We start from the raw sequence: 20953 nt of genomic DNA, 5'->3' as shown, positions 1-20953 counted from the left end.
CTACGTAAGCTGCATTCTTTTATAGTTCTCTTCCTTCTGCACACTGCACATGATTTTCCAAACAGTCACATAGCAGTTTGTAAATAGGGTGAAAGTCTTCCCACAAACATTTTATTAGAAAATGTCCTAGTACTATGTAGAAATTGATACATGTGTATATAGGAGGAAAAAATGTTGCAGTTAGTATTTTCAAGTGGTGGAAATTCATTTTGCTTTGAAAGTTGCCAGGGAAGATTCTTTTTTCTGACAGTTTATTACAATATTCTCTTTTCAGCTATAAGCTGTAATGTATGTACAGGCATATATGCTCAGAAGTACTGATCATTTTAGGAACGTATGGGACCAAGGGATAGTGTCACCTATGTGCAAAGTCCTTCTAACTAAAACTGAAATACATTTTATTAAAATAGACCTTTTGTAAATTCTGTTGCAATATTGAGCTGGAGCCTACAATGAACAAACGTGGAGCCATTTGAAAATAATTTCTAAGCGTTCTCCTAAAAATATTACAGGAGCTTTTTGTGTTTCCAAACTGTGATCCTTTGTTTTCAATGTTTGACAGGTATGATACGACGCTAGCAAATGCTTGTGTTGCCTTGAGCCAAAGATGGATCAAAGTGAGTGGTTAAAGAAAGCTGAGGTGTCTGTATCTTGAAAAGCTAGTTCTCTTTATACAAAGTGAGCCATTCTCTTCTGAAATCTATCATTTGCTGAGAGAAAATGTATTTATGGTGATAGTATGGCTGCCAGGGATTTTGCATTTCGTAGGCTAGCCTTTCATCATAGACTCTGTGGATTTGCTGTGACTTCTGTGTGTGAAGTGCTGTACATATTTTAACAAGCCACACAGCCACCTTTTTGTTATGTGTATGTAGTAACCAAACTGAGAATATTCTTTTTTAAACCCTGATATTATGGCTTGATTTAAAAACAAATGCCAAGGTATCTCTACACTACTCATTATATTGTATTAGCAATAATTCCCCTATGTTATACTGGAGCTAGCATGCATTTCTCATCAAAAACTGAAATACATAAATCATAATAAGTAACTAATGCCATACAATTTTCTCATAATTTTAACCATAAAACTCATACAACTAATGGAAAATTCAGCATACCTTCCTTTTGTTAGCTCTGTGGCTTTTCACTGTACTTGTATGTTATCTTTAACTTTCTTCTCAATGTTACTTTTTTATAGAAAAAGTATTTGACTTTTCACTTAACTTTAACAGAAAGACAGTGGAGATAAAAAGATCAGTGGAGAGAAAACAAGTGAAAATTGAAGTGAAGAATACCAAACATCAGATAGTAGCTTAAGTCCCTTCCTTCCCCTTCTTGTAACATCCTGCACAAATACAAATCAATATCTTTTTAATGTGGAACAGCTCAGTAGTAAATGCGGATGTCCAAACAAAAAATTACACCTGATTATACTTTGAAAAACCTATTAAAAACTTAAGTAACCGTTCTCGTTTAGGCAAAAGACAGTGATTTGGGCTCATTCAGCTCAGCAGACCTGAAGGAAATGTCATCTCATCAGCTGATTGAGTTCCTGGCGCTGTTGCTTCTCGAGGTAAATGCGTGCCTGGAGTAACTTGATTCTGGTATCACAAAAGCAGACACAGAAGCCCAAGTCCGCTTTGGAATTAAGTTGTCTGGTTTTTTAAGTTTTGCTAAAATAACCCACTCTCACCATACGTAGTTACTAAAACCTTCAGCCAGGCCTCCCTGGTTATGTCTGCCTCTTCAGCTAACTATCAACATATAGACTATTTTGGATTGAAAGGTAAAAACAAAACTATAAGGTGCTTGAGTTTGTCTGTATTATAGCAAATAAGCAATAAATAAAATGGAATGAAAATACTTCAAGTTTTGAATGTTTCGGTAGTACTGGATGTGGGAATTTGGTAACATTTATTCCTTGTCCCTTCCCTAATACTATGAGAAGGTGAAAGAAACAAATACAAATATTTGTCATGGTAAGCTTTTAATTCCTTTGTAGCATCAATCTTCTTGAATGAACCAGTTTATTTTTGAAGTACGTGGCTTGAAGTGTGCCTCTGGCTTACTCTGACTATGCAATTTCTTTTTCAGGCTCCTCTTCCAGTGTCACATGTCAAACGAATGCAGCAAGTATACGACTTCAATGCTATAAACAATTCTGAAATAAGATTCAGGTTTGTTCTAGTGTGGGCATTCTTCTAATCTTAAATGCTTTCATAAAACAAACTGTCCTGTTTCATAACTGGTCTGAGACATACTGTTGTATACAACTGGTGCAGGGTTTTGGGGTGGGGGGGTGGGTTTGTAAGTGCATGTGCAAGCATGCTTACCAGGGTGATATTCTGTTACTTATGAATTGGGTAAATATAGTCTACCAGAAGAACTGGAAGTGAGCAGTGGATTAGCTGTGCTTTATTTTCATCTGTCATGCTAGCGAAGGAACCTGATGACCTGATCACTTTTATTTTGGGGGTGGTATTGGGTAATACAGTAGTGAGCCTCTCTGTGACTTAAACGTGCCTGAAAAATCTTTCAAAAAACTTAGTCAGGAACAGATCTTCTGGACTTACCTAATCAGTTCTTCTGCTGATGTACCAGTGTTGTTTTCAACACAACTTGGAAACGTTTTTGTCACATTTTAATGCTATCTATCACAAAGCTTTTGGCTCATCAAAAAAAAGTAACTGTCAAAGGGAGTTTCTAAACAAGTAGGAAATGCTTCGAGCTAAATGGCTTCAATCTTGTGCCATCCTAATTGCTTCTATTTTCTATTTACACATTGTGCTTACACGTGTCACTTGTTAAAAGAAGTAATCTTTACAAATATCCTGAAGTATTGTATATTTTGCTACTGTTATGTACTTGGATACATTTGCAATAGTGATGGTTATTCTGCCTTAACTAACATACAGTGTAGTTTCTTCTTCTTGTAACAAGATCAATTTTTTCTTATTTTTAAAACAAAGCAAGTACATGCCAGTTGCTGGTGACGTTTTGTTTGGAGTTTTTTTTGTTTTGTTTTTTGGTTTGGTTTGGTTTTAATCACTTGGTCAAATGTGGCAAGTGCTATATAATTCAGCTATTTTGTAGAAAAAGTCCATATTTTATAGAAAAGTCCACTTTTGTAACATGCTAGTCAGACACTAAATATTTTATGTTGAACTTAGCTAGAATTTCATTCCCATGATGACATAGCACTGCCCAGAGTGTTTACAGGAACAGAATCATAAGCTAACTAACCAATGCAAATGAAAATAAAAGTGTAAAACTTTTTTTCCCCCCTCCCCCAGATGGCTGCGCCTCTGCATCAAGTCCAAGTGGGAAGAAGCTATTCCCCTGGCTCTAAAAATGGCAACAGATCAGGGCAGGATGAAGTTTACTCGACCCTTGTTCAGGTAAAAGTAATCTCCAAATTGTAGGAGCTCATGCTGTTGGCATTTTTAGTATAATGGAATGTATAATGCTTGACACTGTACATGTATTTATGTTATGCTTTGAAGTGATACAGTACAGAATTTTCTGTATACTGTGAACAAGCTTGTCTTCAGAGTCGCTTTCTACTTGCTGACTTCTTTTAATAGAAGAAAGCTGTCTCCCAGTATGCACCTTAATGTGAGGGCTTTCAAGGGAAAAGTAAAACCTTGAGAAAATCCCCATTGTACTATTTTCAGAGATTTTTGTCATGGTGCTTTTTGTTTTTTTCTTTTACAGAGACCTTTACAGTTTTGACAAGTGTCGAGATCTGGCTGTCAAGACATTTCTGGAGCATAGAGCCTCTATGCACCCAGTCACTTCAATGCTTGTGGGAAAAGACTTGAAACAGGATCAGTGACAAACCTGATTTCTTTGAGATTTTTTTGTTACTGAAAGAAGAGACTGATTCCACAAACTGACGATATGCGTGCTTGACTATGCCATAAAATGCTCTGCTGCTTTGGTACTAATTTAGCTTAAAATGAATTTTCCAAATCAAGTTCAGTACTTCCTATTTTGTACCTTCAAGTAAAACAGCAAAATTGCTAAATCTCTGGAATTGGGAGAATGGTTTTGTTACAAGCAGTTTTTAGAACATGCAAAAAAGCTGTTCTGAGATGTAGTCTTCTGTCAGTCATGGAATTTAAAATCATGGAAGATGAATTGGTGGATGGTATGGCTTTTTGTGCACAGCTTTCTTTTTCATAGCAACGTGGTTGAAACTTCAAGTATCTGAAGATGGAAAAATAAATCTTTTCATTGTCTACTTGTCTGTGTATTGATCTGTACGAAAAGTTTTGAAATAATAGTTTTGTTTCATTTACTCTTCTTTGTTGTGGGAGAAATTTTTATTATGAGTCCAAGGGGACTATGAAGACCTGAATGGATCACAGCATTCTAGCGTGAGAGCAGAATTTGCGTCTAGCCCGATTTGTCATGGCTTTGTTACGTTAGTCAATTCTTCGCATTAATCACAATATGATGGTTTTACTTAGTTATTCCTGTTGGATCCTATGCTGTGCACTAATAGTTGTCTGAAATACTTCCTTGCTTGCTTTTTTTTTTTTTTTTAGCAAACCTGGGGTTTTTACCAAATTTCAGATTTAATATCTTGCTATGCTTTTAGTAACTTACTTAAATTATTTCAACCCACTATATATTTTCAAAACTTCTAATCATTGCAGAGGGGACTAAAGCCCAAGTCTTTATTTCCCCCATTTGAATTTTTTAATATTTCCATGTTTTAACCAGTTCTGGGCACTACCTCTTGCACTAATACAACTTTGAAACAAGGTAAAAAACAACCGGCAGGCTGTGTTTCCTGTAACTGCTGCAGCATGTCAGTTCAAGTGGATGGTTCAGGTGAAACTGTTGTGAGTAGTGCCATCTACAGGTGGGTTTTTGAAGTGAGTTTGAGAAGAACTGCTTTTCCTGGAAATGGTCACTTAGCAGAAGCTGCATCTGTTGACATAGAGGTAACCCCATGTGGAGGAGTAACTAAGAAAAAAGTGCTATTTTAGAGGAGGGAGATACCAAATATAGGTCATGGCAAAAGGTTTGGATTTAATAATGGCACGTAGAGTGGGAGTGGAGATTCTGTCAATCAATTTGTTTCTGATCTGAGTTTTTGATCAGTATAAGCTTTCAAGTGGACTAAGTTACGTACTTTACTGGGAGATTCATCTTTTCACGCTAGCAGCTCTAATGTAAATTAAGGCATGAAAATATCCTGTTGGATTTTATTGATTCAAGGCATCCCAAGTTCTTCCATTCAGCTTTAACCTGCATATATTTAAGTAGTTTAAATAAAAATGGTAGAAAAATTAACTCCTAGGTGTCTGAGGCTCAAAAATCAGTTTAAATTCTTTCTATGAACGTTGTGCCTCTCAGCTTTTAATAAACACAGTAAAATACCGGCTTTTTTGGAGCCAAAATAGTGTCATTTCCTTGTGTGTGAAGAACTTGCAGGCTTTCTTGTGTTAAGGACTTAATGAGCCATTCATTCTCTTCTTGCTCTCCTCTGAAAGAGTGATGACTTCTGCTGGAACACTCCCTGAAAAGAATTTTTCTATATTTCAGAGTAGAAATTTAAGCAGTTCCTTTCATTCACTCCCCAAATCTAATCAGGCTTCTGCTACAGCATCGCGTGAATGAACAGGGATTTTCCTGGGAAAGGCTCTGGTAGGAGGAGGGGGTGTCTGGTGTTAACAGGTTCTGGTTCAAGCTGTCAGATTGCAATGAAAACTAAAACAGGAGTTTCAGAAATGTTTTATGTTACTAGTTTTGAGGTAACAATTTGTCATAAAAGCCCATATATCATAGTGATTTGGCAGTTGGAATTCATGCTGCCAACTAATCCTGATTTCTTGCTGTCAGAGCTAGGAAAAAAAAATAGTGGTGGCAGGCATGGCTTTCGCTAGCGCTGTCCTGCTCTGCTGGGGCAACATCTCCCACATACAGACTTTCACTGTTGGGTCTCAGGTTGAAATTCTCTGCAATAATTCACCCCAGGTAAGTGCCCTTTACAGTAGTCCCTTTGTCTGAGAACGGTATTGTGGGTAGTGTGGACTACGAGTGGTGTTACTGTTTTGTCTTTAAAGACAAAGGTATTTTTTGCTTCTGTGTCAATACGGTCATTGCTAAAGTCTATTTTTGCACCATCTTAACAGGTATTTCTCCACATCTTTTCCGCTTTGCATCTGCCTGCAGAAGAGGCGTGGTATAGCAGCACTGGTCTCGGTAGTGGCGGGTGTGGCCTAATATTTGTGCTACCTGTTCTAGCAACATCTTCCAGAGCATAAGTGAAAGGGTAATGGAGGGAAACTCATTAATCTTCTCCTCCCCTGTGATACAAAATGATGTTCTCTAACTTGAGCTTGGACTGAGCAAAGCGGGCTTGCTTCCTACACTGCCTGCTCTCATCCTGCTCTGGATAGAGATGTATGGGTACAATCCAGTCTCCTCTCAATCCTAGCAGCCATGACCATGTCACCATAATGGGGTGACTATCTTCCAGCCCTGTCCATCATGGAGGTTTTCATTAGTGTGATCTATTGCCAGGTGACACTGCGTTAACTTTTGTTAAACCCTTAAGTTTTTAGAACAGTTGCATTCCAGCTTATTCTCATTTATTTATCTATTCTTGCTAGATTTTCATTTCTATATTCCTGACGTGATCTTTGGAAATAGGGGGATTTTTTTTGCCTTTCCATGAAAAGGGTGTGCTCCCTGGGTTTGGTTTGATTGGATGAAGTCAGCTGGATACATTGATCTCACTTATTTACAAAGGTGGGGATTTTGGGGGTGGATTTTTGCCTCTATCTGGTTGCAACACTGGACTGCAGCTCTTCAGGCTGTCGCGTGGTAAATGTAAGGCTGCTGCACGCTGCAGCCCTTCTCGGTCAAGGGACAATTTTGGAGAGAAAGCATGCCGAGATACACGGTGCATGTCCGAGGAGAATGGCTGGCAGTGCCGTGCCTGAAATGCACGAACACAATCGGGTGGCTGGGAAAGGAAGCTGTGAGACGGTACATGAAAAACAAACCCGACAACGGGGGATTTGCCTCGGTGGAAGAAGTAAAATTTTACATTCGAAGGTGCAAGGGACTTGGCTTGCTGGATCTTGATGATACAGTGGAGGATGCTCTAGAGGACAATGAATTTGTTGAAGTTGGTAAGCAAAACCTTAAGCAACACATTGCAGAGTGACCGCGTTGGCATCTGAGTCGGCAAACTGTCATTTAGTTTATCTAAAATTGCGTCTGAGATAGTGTCTACGATTTTTCGATTTTTATGGAAAAATACCAAAACGCAGCCTTAGTTTTTAAGTATAGAACTATATAAGGTATAGAAGCTACAGGATTCTATATACATCATTTGAATATGATATCATATATGCTATATGATTGTATGGGATATGGAGGATGTGTCCAAGGGTTAGGCGGCTCTTTTGCCTTAGAGTACCTTAAATAAACTACATAGTCCCTTGCTACTTTCCTAGAAGCGTACAAATATATTTGGGGCTGATAACTGCAAATTAGAATTCTTACTGGTGTGTATTGCAATGAATAACAAATTCATTTATATGTAGAATACAATTTAATCCTGTTCATGTGTATTTGCATATTTCTTCTAGTTATAGAAGGAGATATAATGTCTCCAGATTTCATACCATCTCAGCCAGAAGGAGTTCATTTGTATCCTTTTTTGAGCATTTTGTAAACTTTTTTGTAATTCCAGATTTATAATTTCCTAGATTTCCCTGTTCTTTTAGTGTTCCTTCGTTCTTAAAACACGTTGCCAGCTGTAATTGAAGGGTCACTACCTGTGAAATCCTGTCTGCCCTTTATTTTCCTTTACAGAACTTTCAGATACAGCAAATACCGAGAACCAGAACAGGTAGGAATCACCAGTGATTTTACAACTCGGTAACAAATCCTGCCATTCACCAGAACGTGCTGAGAGTTCAGCGACTGCAGCATTCATGAGAGCAGGGGCTGTTAGATTGGCTGGGTCTAGGAATCTAAATTATAATGTGCTTATTATGTTTTTGTTAGCGAGTACCTGTCTTACAAATGAGCGTGAGTGAGCTTCCTGCCATTGCTGAGTTTTGACTGTATTCTTTTTTTATTCTGATTATTAAGCACCTTTGTAAGTATACGTATCCCAAACTAAAAGGTGGTTCTTTGGTGTAGTATATTTCTTTAGATGGCAACAGCTTAACAACGGAGGACTTGGTCAATTTAGGAAAGGGGCTCTACAAGATAAAGGTAAGGATCCTGAACAAACGCGGCTGAAAACTATGTGTTTATCTTTCTACAATTAAACTTAAAAAATGGTAGATAAACTTATATTTAAACTATGTTGTAGCTCACACCTGAAGCTGAAACTAAAGTCAAACAATCACGAGAAGTGATTGAAAGGATTGTAAAGGAACAGACGGGTAAATATTTTTACCTTTAACTATTCATTGTTTAGAAAACTTTATCGGGTTCTCTCCTTAACCAGCGGTGTATGTTTCTTGCAGTTGTTTATGGAATCACCACGGGTTTTGGGAAGTTTGCCAGGACTGTCATCCCAAACAGTAAACTGAGGTAAGTTGTGTGTGTGGCTTTCTCCGTCCTTTCTTGTCAGGAAAGGAAGAGGAGGGAGCAGTTCGACCCTGAACATTTATACTCTGTGGTTAGATGAGAGGGCTGCTTCAGTATTTCCCTTTGCTTTGTGCAAAATAAAACCTGACAAGGCTTATTTGGGTTTTTACATATTTTTTTTTTCCATAGGGAGCTTCAAGTGAACTTGGTTCGTTCGCATTCTGCAGGTAATAAGAAATCACTTGGTGTTTTCCCTTTTCTGCCACTGTTGGTAGTGGGTTAGTAACCGAGAGGGTTACTCTTTCAGGTGTGGGGAAACCTTTGAGCCCAGAGAGATCTCGCATGCTGTTGGCACTGAGGATCAATGTCCTAGCAAAAGGATACAGTGGAATATCCCTAGAAACGCTCCAGCAAGTTATTGAAGCATTTAATGGTAAAAAGATGTTTAAAAAAAAAAAATCCCCCTTTCCCTTTTTTTTTTTCTTTTAACTGTTTCGTTAAAGGGTGTAGCTCAATGGATCGAGCTATGGATGTTGGTCTTCTGACTTGGTAGTTGTGAGAGATCAGGACCAAAGCTCGGCTGTGACCGGTCCTGTAGAAGATCACGGCTAGAGACCATTCCTCTGTTGAAGAACGTGGGGTGTCAGCAGAAGTGACAGGAAAGGCTGAGAGAAAGGGCTGCAACAGGTAGAAGTTTGGGAAATGAGCCTCTGAGAGGTCAAGTAATTAGTTCAAGACTAAGCCTGACTGAGAGCATGACTGACTCTGGGCAAGCTCTTCTACAAAGGTTCAAGTCTCTAACTTTTGTCCTGTCGCATGTGCTGCCATCTTCTGGGATGCCAGGATTTTTCGGTGGGGCTATTACCCAGTAGAAAACTGCACGTGTTGGTGTTTGTCAAGCAGACTCGCTTGAGCAGCATCTGTTTTTCTGAGTAGACCCCCTGAGACCTACGCAAGTTGTTCACGAGCAAGGGCTACAAGGCAGCTGCGCAAAAGCACACAGCTGGTCAGCAGCTCACGTGGCCACGGCTGTCAAAGCAGTCAAAGCTGGGTGGTCTTGCTGGACGCTGTGGTAGGGAAACCAAAGGGGTGGCTGTGCTGTTTCTTAGCTGATGTCCATTAATGGTTGCTCTGGTGAGGCATCATGCCAGCGTGGCTGTGACGAGCAAAGAGCACCTTCCCTCTCTGTGCAGTGCTGCCCTCTGTTGCACCCTCCTCCTTCTCCTCCCACGGCGGGTGAAGGAGCTGCAATTCAGTGTTTAACTCTGGAGCGGGGGGAAAAAAAAAAAAAAAAAAGCAGAAAACTGGTCCCTTCCCTGCTTTTTCCGCAGTTCCCTGGGCTCCGTTTCTTCATTTCCACATGTTCAGTGCTCAGAGGGCTGGGGTCTGGGTGTAGGAGTTACCCAATGTTTAGTGGAGTGAGAAATGAAGAGGTAGCTTTGTCCATACCAGGTGGTCACCCTGTGATGGAGAGCTGAGAGGAGTGATGTTCTACCTGCCTGGCTGTGTGGCTGTAGATTCAAACACCCTGGGCTGCGGTCACTCCACTCCAAAACTAAATGCAAAACTAAATGCAGAAGGGAATTGATTTCTTTACAGACTGCAGCTAGCCTGCGAGCAGGGGCAAATCCCAGTCTGCAACCGGAGTAGTCCTATTGGTGCCGTTGACCATGATTGCAGGATGTTACTGTGACCACACTCATGTGCTGGCTTCTGTTTTCCAAGGAGTGTATTGAGGGGAAGCTCTAACAGGAGTCGGTTTTGTTTTCTTTCTAGCATCCTGCCTTCCTTACATCCCTGAGAAAGGGACAGTTGGAGCCAGCGGAGACTTGGCCCCCCTCTCTCATCTTGCTCTGGGATTAATTGGAGAGGGAAAGATGTGGTCCCCAAAGAGTGGCTGGGCTGATGCTAAATATGTAAGACTCGTGCAGCTGATTGCTTTTTTTTTTCTGCTTGCTGGCTCATTTGCCAAATTGCATGTAGCTTTGAGAGAAAGAGAGCTTTTGCTCACATCAATAACAGGTCTTTGGATTTTTTTGTACTAGTTTGAATTGGGACTAGGTTGTCTTTAGCAACTCATCTTCTAACTTGAGGAAGGTGGATCCGTGAAAACAGAATAACGGACCCACATGTCAGATATGAATATGCAGCATGTTATTAAGTCCTAAAGAAATATCATGCCATAGTATTGCAATACAAGATACTGCAGTGACATGAGTTAGGACCTGGAGAGAGGGACAGGATGTGATATCAGCTTTGAAAGAACTGTTCTTACATCTTCAGCTCCATAAACATCAACACTGTTCCAACAAACCCAAGATCACCTCTCAAACTCAAAACTTCAAATGTGGAGAGTAACTGGAGATTTATTGGAGGCAGGAACTTATCAGTAAAATTTCTATAATGGCTTTAAGTGAATACATAGGTTTGGACATTTCATTTTTGATAGATTAACTGGGGTTACAGGGAACCTTTATAGCATCTCCTTTACAAGATGGAAGCTTTACAATGGAATTAATTTTTATTACAGTGTTATTCTGTCACTAATACATCAGCAGATTGATCTAGTGTTGAATATCTCCAGAGTCTTTCATGGTAGTTTGTTCTGCTACACCTAGCACTCCTACCCATGAATATTTGCACACCAGATTTATTCATGGATTGATAGCTGTGCCATCACTGTAGGCTGGAGAAGTACTGAGAACTACACAGGGAGAGGAGTAGGGAAGAAGCAAGCCAGTGTGTCATGGACATTCAGGACCAGAAGTTACAGTTGTACACCTCTGAGATGTGTCACCTCTTCAGTTGGAAAGGTTGAGAGGACTCTAATCAGAATCAAGGTTATACCTTTCCTCCATTTCCCACAAAAGCGATTGCCCTATGGAATAGACATGTATAGAATAAGCTGAGTAGGACTCTTCCTGTTATTGGAGATTTTCTATAGAAAGGGTTAGGGAAGGAATTTATGAAGGAATAGTTTATGCCAAGCCAAACCTGCTACGAGGCGGGGCGTAGGCAGAACTACCTTCCCAAGATGTTTCCAGCCTTCTCTCCTATTACTCTCTCCCACCAGCTAATACATGGTAGAATGTTAATGGGCTGTGACAGTATCTCACTTCAGTGCTCCTTCTACCTTCCTTTACTGGCATTGGGAAATGAGGTGCTAGTTTGGAAGCCCAAAAATGCTGTCCTTTATTTAGCACAGCAGAAAAAAATATTTTTTGTGACGTATAAAGCTCTTTTTCTCCCTTCACTTAAGGAATTTGTTAATATTTTATTTATGGAAACATTCAAGATTTAAAAATTTTGGTGGTTGAATTACCAAAAAACATTTTTCGTTAATTACCTTGTCATTAAACTCTTTCACAGGTCCTGGAAGCCCATGGTCTGAGACCAATTACCTTGAAACCAAAAGAGGTAATAAAGTATAATGATGCCAGCTGATGGAACAAAAAAGCATAGTCAACTTAACAGTTTAAGCCTGAAATGAATTAACAGTCATTTTAAATCAAGCTCCAGAATGATATCAATGAAGTATTATCAGGAGTGGGATTCACCTCTCCTAGTGTCACCCTACTTGACTTGAATTGAAATGTCAGACCCAAGCTTGATGTTTAGACTGGCTCTGTGGTCGGTGGAAAGAGATGGGCACCTTCAGAAAACACTTTACATCATCCTGAAACAGCTGTCTAAGAAGCCCTCTCAAGGTACCTATCTGCCCTTTGACCATAACAGGAGCTCAGGTGATTGACTTGAACCAGGTATCTGACTTCTAGATCATTAAAACTAGGTGAGATGAATCTCACTCCAAGTATTACATGGGAACGCAACAGATTTGAGGGCTGTGGAGCTCTCCGATAAAGGGCCTCAGTAGCTGTAAAACAGCACCAGGAGCAAGAAGCCAAATGCAGTGTCTCCTAAAAGCAAATGGAAGGCTCCCATGGGCCTCGTGTTTGTTTAGAACAATCATGAAGCTAGTTTTAACTGAACTGAACAAACCTTTTAAAGCAGTTCTAACGCTGTTTTAATTCTCCACTTCCTTATTATGATTGGTTTTTGCACCCCCCATGCTCATAACTTCTTTGGTTAATAACTAATAACTTAAGAAGAAATGAATAAAAATAGTATTCCACTTCCAAAGAACTGGAAAAGAATACAGATTTCCTGTACTTTATTTGCTTAAGCTTGAAATATCATGAAATAAACCTCTTGCTTGGAACTACTGGAGCTCCAAGGGTGTCTATATGACTTAGTACGGTCATGACCATTGACAATTTATGTTGCAAAGATGCCCAGTCAAGATGTGCATTTTATGATTTCAGGATGATCCAGGAAGCTGAGCAAAGATCTTGAACTCGTTTATATGAGAAGGAGAATTATCACAGAGATGGGGAGTTACCACAGTGCGTGGAATAGCTGCAATGAATTTGCTTAACATCTGCTCTCTCTTTGAAGGGTCTGGCCCTCATCAATGGGACACAAATGATCACCTCGCTGGGATGCGAAGCGGTTGAAAGAGCCGGTGCTATTGCTAGACAAGCTGACATAATCGCTGCCCTTACACTTGAAGTCTTGAAGGGTACAACAAGGGCCTTTGACACTGGTGGGTACTGGGCCTTTCCTGTCTGTTTCCTTAACAGCCGTTGACAGGAGAAGCAAAACCTAACAGTCTAACGTGTTTTACTAGATATCCACGCAGTGCGCCCACATCGAGGGCAGGCTGAAGTGGCATTTCGATTCAGGTCCCTTCTAGATTCTGACCATCATCCATCAGAAATAGCAGGTGAACAATCTCAACCTTCACCCTTTCAGGTTACACAGGTCCAGCTGGGTCTTTCAGCAGTAGCCCATATGCTTTTGTGTGAGGAACACCTGTTTTTTTCCTCCCTTGTTCCTTCTAGAGAGCCATAGATTCTGTGACCGAGTTCAGGACGCGTACACGATGCGCTGCTGCCCTCAGGTAAAAAATGACTTTTATTTCCTTTCATAGCACTAGATAAATGATGATGAAGTTCCCACATCAGAAATACTGTCAACTGTGCACTGTCTGACTCCCATCAGAGGAAGCGGTTTTATTTTCCTTCTCCCTCGCTTCAAAGTTAGTGTTAATGGAGACATGTAATTCATTGATCCCATGCACGCAGCCATTAGGCAGCGTCTAATAAAGCTGTGCTCAGATCTGAAAGAGGCCAAGTGTTGGAAGCAGGGGGAAGGTGCTGGTTTCTACTCTTGTGGGCTTTATAGGGCATTTATTCTGCATTGATGCTAAGACCATGAACTGGGGAAAGGTGTTTCCAGAAGCAGCCGGAGTGATAGGTTGTTCATCTACCTGTAATGTCTCTAACATACTGGAAGAACTCAACTCCGTGAGTTTTAACATAAGCAAAGCTATTAAATCAGTGGAATTAATTAAAGTTAATTAATGAGAGTTTTTGTTTTCTATGGGGGCTTTGTAAGGTTACTTCTTTCCTAATAACACTTCTGCCACTGAATAAGTATCTCATCTTCCATTTAGGGTGAACCAACCCAACAGGTAAAGAATGACATATTCGGATTACCCTTTTAGCAATACTGTCATAATAATAGTAAATATGGTCTTTTGGGTGTGTAGCATGGGCAGTGTCCCATAGTGATGCTCCTGAATTTAAGAGCAAATACAAGACCATCTTCATGTGTGGATGTAGAGATGACAGGAAAGAGGATGCCTGCACCTCAGTCGGCATCCTGAAGATGAACTAAGTGTAGATACTAAGCTCAGGTGCTAATGTCTTTTGTTCTAGGTCCATGGAGTTGTAAATGATACAATTGCTTTTGTGAAGGACATCATGATGACTGAAATCAATAGTGCCACGGACAACCCTGTATCTTTTTGATGAGTTTATTTCTACGTAAAATTTTGTTTGGTCTTTTTTATCCTTTTCTTCTATATAATTATTTGTATACGAGGCAAAAAAAGTAATAACTGGCTTCAGTCAATAACTACCATTGGTTGCAACAGCAACCTCTCTTCTGTTCTCCATGTCTGCATTGGTGCATGCAAATGTGTGTCTAGGCAAGGAAAGCACGTGTGCATGCAGTTTAGCGCATGTTACATGTTTCCTAGATGAGATTCTGTGCGCTTATGTTGAATATGTAGATAGATGGGACTTGGCAACCAAATGGATGTAGATGGATGGTGACTTGTATGAAACATCTGTTGGTGCAGCATGAGTGAAACCTGCACTATAGAGCAAGATTTGCACTCAGTCAGGGAAGGCAGACAAAATGTGTGTGACTGGTAAGCCTCATCATGGCTCACCTGGTAAACTCTGTGCACAGTTCTCGCATTGGCGCTGGATTCCCTTCTGCAGTCTAATGATGCTATACGTACCATCACATCCATAGCTGATAAGCATTACTGCTTGTAACCTGTCTAAAATTGTATCTGCCATGGAGAGAATCTACCAAGGAACTGAGAAACTATGCTAGGATCCGAACCCATGTGTTTCTTTGCACCATTCCCTACCCCCAATCGAAGACCTCATTTTATGTAGTCTATCTGAAAAAAACAGGAGAACTGAGATTGGATCTTCATTTTCTGAAAAGTGAACATGCAGGTGTAATATAATATGCTTGCAAATAAAAGCCTATTAGCACAAACATTCCTTCAGTTAACATGTTCTGATTACTGACAGATATCTGTCATGTAAACTGTATTTCACTCATGTTTGTGTCTTAACTTCTTAAAGATGGTGTTTGCTGAAAGAGCAGAGACCATTTCTGGAGGAAATTTTCATGGTGAATATCCTGCAAAGGTAATTAAGCATTTGGAGAAAGAAAAACAAAATTTAGTTTTTGTTTTGTTTGTTTGTTTCTGTCATCTGGTTTAATGAGATCTTCTTTTATAGGCTCTAGACTATTTGGCAATTGGTGTGCACGAACTCGCTGCAATTAGCGAAAGAAGAATTGAGAGGCTCTGCAACCCCTCGCTCAGCGAACTGCCTGCATTTTTAGTCACTGAAGGAGGTCTGAACTCTGGCTTCATGATTGCACACTGCACAGCAGCTGCCCTGGGTGAGTGCTTGAGCAATATCATCAAGAGAGCAAGCTAGAAAGACCAATTTATATTAAGGCAGTTGTAATTTGATAGTAGATACAAAGGGATCTCACTCCTGTTTTCCATCTCTTCTCCATGTGCTTTGTGCTGTCTGGCTGCAAAGTTTGAGCATTGAGTGCAGCTGCAATTATTTCAGCTCGGAATTCTTTATTCTGCACTGATCCATGGGCATGTTTAGCGCTCTGAGCATGCAAACCCTTGGGTGGACTTTGGTGGGAATGCGTGCCTGCTTGCATCTTTATGGGATTGGCAGGGAGCTTTGATTTACAGAGTGACCAACACAAGAGCTCCGGTTGAAATCAGTGACAGCTCTGAACCCAGGAGCCTGCAAATCAGCTCAGATGGGGCTGTAATTAATAGCAAACACTGCAGGCAACAAACATACATCTGTCTGAGCCACTCTGTTGAACCTAGAACCTTTGCTTGAATAGTTATGGTCTGTAAGCAGGGGATACCTCTGTTCCTCACTTCTCACTAGCACGGGGACACCACTTGTCTCAAAGCTGGGCCTGATACCCTTAGTACTCGGTGTCTCCGTTTGACGGCCATCAATATCAGACTCCACAGTCCTCAGGAGACTGGAGTTCCCAGGGCTGGTTGTTGGAGCAGCACACTAAAAATAAGCATTAGTACATTTTTCCTCTAGTACTCGTGACTAAGGCAACTAGAAGCCTGCCGGCTGCTGGGATATTACAGTTCATATGTTCAGGAAGGCACGAGCCAACATAAAGATAAACATGCTATGAGTAGAGGGTAAATTATAAGAGATGCAAACAGATGAAGGAAGAGAGGATGTCAGATAAATGTGTAGATAAACATCCTGCAGAAAAAAAAGTCAATTAACTAAATCAATGTAATAAAGGAACCCTGCCTAGAGGCTGTTTTGGGAGTGGGACTGGAAAAGGAGCTGAAGTGCTCGTCCCCTTGCTTGAAGGCTGGAAACTTTTCCTTTTGGCTGGGCAGAGTTTAGGATAGCTCCAGGCCTTAGCTGTTGCTTGGCTTCAGGTTTCACAGCTCACTTCGGCAATCTGGAGTGAGAGATTCTGGGGTGTTCGTGGTTTCTGCTGCGGGGAATGAAAATGACAGCCCTGCCTCCTAACTCATCGCTGTGCTGACACCAGGAGTCCATGGGTTAAAACCTTCTTTCCCTGGTCAAAATAGCCAGGAATTTACCTAAAAGTGAAGTTTGAGCTCTCTTTCTTTTTTTTTTTCTTTTTTTAACAATAACAATATTTTTAAAGTCACTGCCAGTTTTGTGTACCAGCTAATGTTGTTCACTCCCAGGGTTAATAGATAAAGCCGCAAAAAATTTGCCAATGTTTTGCAATGCCGCTGGATGCGTCTCTCCCTTCCTCTCTGGTAGTACTGTGCCTGCCAGAGCAAACTGTTTGCAGTAGCCACATGCAGCCTCTCTGGGACCTGCTGTTGCCTGCCTGAATGTGCCAGCTGGGCTCTGGCCCTGGACTGTATTACTCCAGCCTATTTGCAATTGGTGTCACCACCTCTCTGTTGCTCTTGTTGCTTTTCTGAAGCCCCTAATTTGGTGAGGGCATTATGCAGCATCCTGCTGGGCTTCAGAAAGAAAAGGTCTGCGTGCAGCCAGAGCACACAGAATGCAGACCTCATTTCTTCTCTTCTAAAGAGCAATTCTCAACCTCAAATTGTCATCGGATGGTGCCTACAGCCCTTTCTGCAGCCAAATTCCCTTTGCTTTTGGGGGCAGTTTGGGAGACTTACTCCACGACTTGCACCCGGCTTTCAAAGCAGGAGCGTTCCCACCCTCAGGGGTGTGCGTGCCTGGAGGAGGGACATGGGCAGCCTGGTGGTGAGGCGAGGAGGGTGGGAGAGTATTTGTACTGTGCTCCCACAGCATCTTCCTGGAGCAAGTTTTGCAAGTGCCTCAGCTCCGATGAGAAGAGACCAGATGCTGATCTCTAGCTCTCTTCTTGAAACCGGGGTAGGGGCAGTATCTGTGACTGAAAACAGAGGGAACCAATGCTCTTTACAAAGAGTTGCCTTAAGTAACAGGCAAGACCAGGTTTGTATTTCAGTTACGCTCTCCGCTCTTTTTCTTCAGTTTCCATCAGGCCTTTGAGCCAGAGCAACCCAACCCCGGAGGTGGGTCTTTCTATATTTGCATCTAAAGACTGATGTTGGTTACTGCTTTCAGAGGCAATGGTAGTTTTCAAGGTGTTTATTACAAAGGTTTATTACACCTTTATTTCAAGGTGTTTATTATTTGTCCTCAAAAGAGGAGGAATAGTTGGATGTGAGGTGGTGGACAGGCCCTTTGCTCCAGGTTGGCCATTGCTTCTGCTGTCTCGTGCCCATTCTGACTTACATTCATTGCGCTGGATTTTTGCAGTTTCTGAGAACAAAGCCTTGTGCCACCCCTCTTCTGTGGATTCTCTCTCAACCAGTGCTGCTACGGAGGATCACGTGTCCATGGGAGGATGGGCTGCAAGAAAAGCTTTGAGAGTTATTGAACATGTGGAACAAGGTAAAATTAAAATGCTGACTTCCAGAACGACCTCGTGTATGTAACCAAATTAAGATATTAGTGCCATTCTTTTTAGATATATTTTAAGAAAAGAGAGTTAATGCATCTGAAAGAACTATCTAAAAAGATTATATATTAAGTACATATCTTACAAGCATTTGGATCTTTCTAACAGAAATGAGGTAAATCCAGCACTAAGTGTTTCTTGTGGAACAAAACTGCTTACTGTAGGATGCTCAGCAAAACTTTCCTCTCTTGCTTACAAGGACAGATTGCTCTCTTGCTTTTTATTTATTTATTTGGCAGATGGTGAGCTTAGATACAGATGCCAGCTGTTAGTGGAAGAGCAGAGTAATACACAGCACACAAATATTGAACTCACTTGCCCACTTAAGTTTATACACTTGAGTGCTCTGAAGATTTAGTTTTATAGAAATACATTTTTCATGTGCAGAGAAATGAGTTTGAGAAACTGTGTGTTTCAACAATGTGTTGAGAAACAGTGTGTCCTAGATCCAGTTGGTTCTCCCGGTTCCTTGGGTGGATTGGCTCATGAAAATGAGGAACTAACGACAATAATGATCAGGTGTGAGGTTGCAAACTCTTCTGGCCAGAAGACTGTCTTCCAAAGCTCTGTAATTGTAGTGGTGCTTTCACATGGGTTCTTGCAAGCTTCATAGGCAGAGCTTTCTTTTATAGCTCAGCCCCCTTTCTTCTTCTCAGTCCTAAAGAAGTTTTCTGCTTTATGATGCCCATTACTTTGGGTATTCAAGGTGCCCTGGAAGAGATTTTTTTATGGATTTAAGACTGTGATAACTAGGAGTTCCTGGCACACTGAAAAGTCTGTACGGCAGACTACCTAAAATCTGCTTGCTAAAATGCCGGATACTACCCCCAGCACCATCCATAAAATAATCCTGCTGCTGGGCTGCCTCTCTGGGGTGTGTGGATCCACTGGTCTTTTCACATTACCTGAAACCGTATCACGTTAGCCAGAACAAACACCAAGGATAGCTTTATATGGCAAACCTCACCTCGAGCTGCCAAAAATCCCTTTCGCCATTTTAATTTCCTAGTTCTGGCTATTGAGCTGCTCGCGGCCTGCCAGGGCATTGAATTCCTACGCCCTCTGAGAACAACCACCCCATTGGAGAAGGTCTACGACCTTGTGCGCTCCGTTGTGAGGTAAGATCAGATAAACGCCTCCCCCAAAGGTTACCCGTTTGGAGACCAGCTGCCAGCGGTGGTGGTTAATGTTTGGCCAATGTTCGCAATGTGTCTCGTTACAGGCCTTGGATGAAGGACCGCTTCATGGCCCCAGACATTGAAGCAGCTCACAAGCTGCTCGTGGAGCAGAAGGCGAGTGTTGACTTTCGGCACGTGCCGTAGGACTCTTCCAAGGAGCACGCTGCAGCTCCTCTCTGGAAATACTCTCCATGTGTTCGTGGGATGGCCTCGCTAAAAGCCTGGGACGAATCCACCAGATCTTCTAAGATTTGGTTTTCCTTAGTTTTAATGGGACAGATTTAGAAATCAATTCCTAAAGTTGCCCTGTGTGATAAATAGCTTACATTATTAATTCTGGCGGGGGTTTCACAGACATAGGTCCAGCTTTGAATCATTTGAGGGCAGGGTCCTATGCCCCTGCAGATCTCCAGAGAAATCAGGGTCTCTCCAGACAGTATTCCTCATTCCTGGGGCAATGAGTGCTCCTCAGCCTAGAGGCCCTTGGGCATGGTGAACCACTGGAAGCAATAAAGGGGATGTGGATGAGGGAATAGCAGTGGCGAAATGTGTTAATCTGGGCCAAGCGTTTGTACAGCTATGTGATCCATCTATTTTATTTGTTTGTTAAATGTAAGTAACAGAAGAATCGTGGAGAGTAAGCAAATGGGAGAAGAAAATCCCAGTCCATCTTCTGGAAGGCTGTTTGCCCGGCAGCCCTTACAGGAGGAGAGACAAAGGAAACAGTAGAACATTTTCCTTTTCTGCCTTAAATCCCAGCCACCATCCCTTCCCTTTTTCTTTGTCCATGCCAGCTGCCATTTTGCTCCCCTGACCCCTTCGTGACCAAGTGATTTTGTAGCAAGTGACAGCAATCCTCTCCCAACAATTGCACACAGAGCATTAACCTGGTAACAAGACAAGACGCAACATTTTCGCCTTGAATGCTTCCACCTTGTCCCCTCGGAGCTGTATCTTTTCCCATCCCCTGTCAACTCCATCCACATGCTCTTCCCTAAACCTCACTCTGGCTGCCTCTCTGGTTCTGCTGATTGCACACAGCTTATCTATGTAGGTCTGTAATTCTCACCTCCATCCCAGTAACTCTTCCACAGGGTTTCCTGAACTTGTGCGTTGATGTCTGACCTGACCTTTTGTTTTCCTTCTGACTGTTGTTTTACTTTCTCATTTTGCAGGTGTGGGAAGTGGCTAAACCTTACATTGAAAAGTACAGGAGGGAACACATCCCTGAATCGAGACCCATTTCACCAACAGCCTTCTCCCTGGGATCCCTGGAAATGAATACAGGTGTCGGTCATGACCATGGGCATCAGGATGAACTCTGAGTTGCGGTCCTCTGGAACAGAGCAGATCCTTTCCAGGACTTTGCCTAAGGGTGGCTGTTCTACTAGAAATCAATGTGGTTTCTCCAAGTGACCCAACGGACCTGACTGTCTATCTCAGGAGCACCTACAGATAGAGAGAAATGGCTCACTACTTTCCTCACATGTGAAAGACAGCTTTGTCACGATAGTCTGGTTTTGGCTGAATTTCCTGAGCTT

General features: G+C 41.6%; 2 protein-coding genes across 2 annotated transcripts in view; both read left to right on the top strand.

Annotated features, from left to right (window-relative positions):
* Window positions 1–4064, top strand: part of LTA4H (leukotriene A4 hydrolase) — a gene marked incomplete at its 5' end in the record, with an annotated part of 5887 nt that extends 1823 nt beyond the window's left edge. Inside the window, 6 exons of the mRNA XM_009585077.1 lie at window positions 1–11; window positions 563–617; window positions 1481–1576; window positions 2098–2180; window positions 3297–3401; window positions 3718–4064. The exon at window positions 1–11 is cut by the window's left edge and continues 66 nt beyond it. Coding sequence (XP_009583372.1) covers window positions 1–11; window positions 563–617; window positions 1481–1576; window positions 2098–2180; window positions 3297–3401; window positions 3718–3838 — 471 coding nt within the window. The remainder of the gene's footprint in view (window positions 12–562; window positions 618–1480; window positions 1577–2097; window positions 2181–3296; window positions 3402–3717) is intronic.
* A 2829-nt stretch (window positions 4065–6893) lies between these two features.
* Window positions 6894–20737, top strand: HAL (histidine ammonia-lyase). The gene is made up of 20 exons (XM_009585075.1): window positions 6894–7154; window positions 7617–7677; window positions 7852–7879; window positions 8176–8250; window positions 8351–8423; window positions 8508–8574; window positions 8761–8798; window positions 8879–9004; window positions 10348–10487; window positions 11941–11988; window positions 13027–13174; window positions 13259–13354; window positions 13473–13531; window positions 14352–14432; window positions 15300–15365; window positions 15459–15624; window positions 18033–18167; window positions 19244–19352; window positions 19457–19526; window positions 20588–20737. Exons 1-20 carry the CDS (start codon window positions 6908–6910, stop codon window positions 20735–20737), a joined length of 1983 nt encoding a protein of 660 aa, XP_009583370.1. The 5' UTR covers window positions 6894–6907.
* Window positions 20738–20953: the final 216 nt, after the last annotated feature.

Source organism: Fulmarus glacialis, unplaced genomic scaffold (genome assembly GCF_000690835.1).
Source record: "Fulmarus glacialis isolate BGI_N327 unplaced genomic scaffold, ASM69083v1 scaffold17239, whole genome shotgun sequence".
Lineage (NCBI taxonomy): Eukaryota > Metazoa > Chordata > Aves > Procellariiformes > Procellariidae > Fulmarus > Fulmarus glacialis.
The sequence above is the reverse complement of the archived record's forward strand: the minus strand, read 5'-3'. Positions and strand labels throughout refer to the sequence as shown.

What these genes read in the sequence shown, in the direction of transcription:
- HAL (XM_009585075.1), top strand. Translation starts at nt 6,908, where the DNA reads ATGCCGAGATACACGGTGCATGTCCGAGGAGAATGGCTGGCAGTGCCG. An exon ending in CAATGAATTTGTTGAAGTTG is followed by an intron (nt 7,155 to 7,616) that starts GTAAGCAAAACC and finishes TATTTCTTCTAG; the next exon opens with TTATAGAAGGAGATATAATG. An exon ending in ATGGTGAATATCCTGCAAAG is followed by an intron (nt 15,366 to 15,458) that starts GTAATTAAGCAT and finishes CTTCTTTTATAG; the next exon opens with GCTCTAGACTATTTGGCAAT.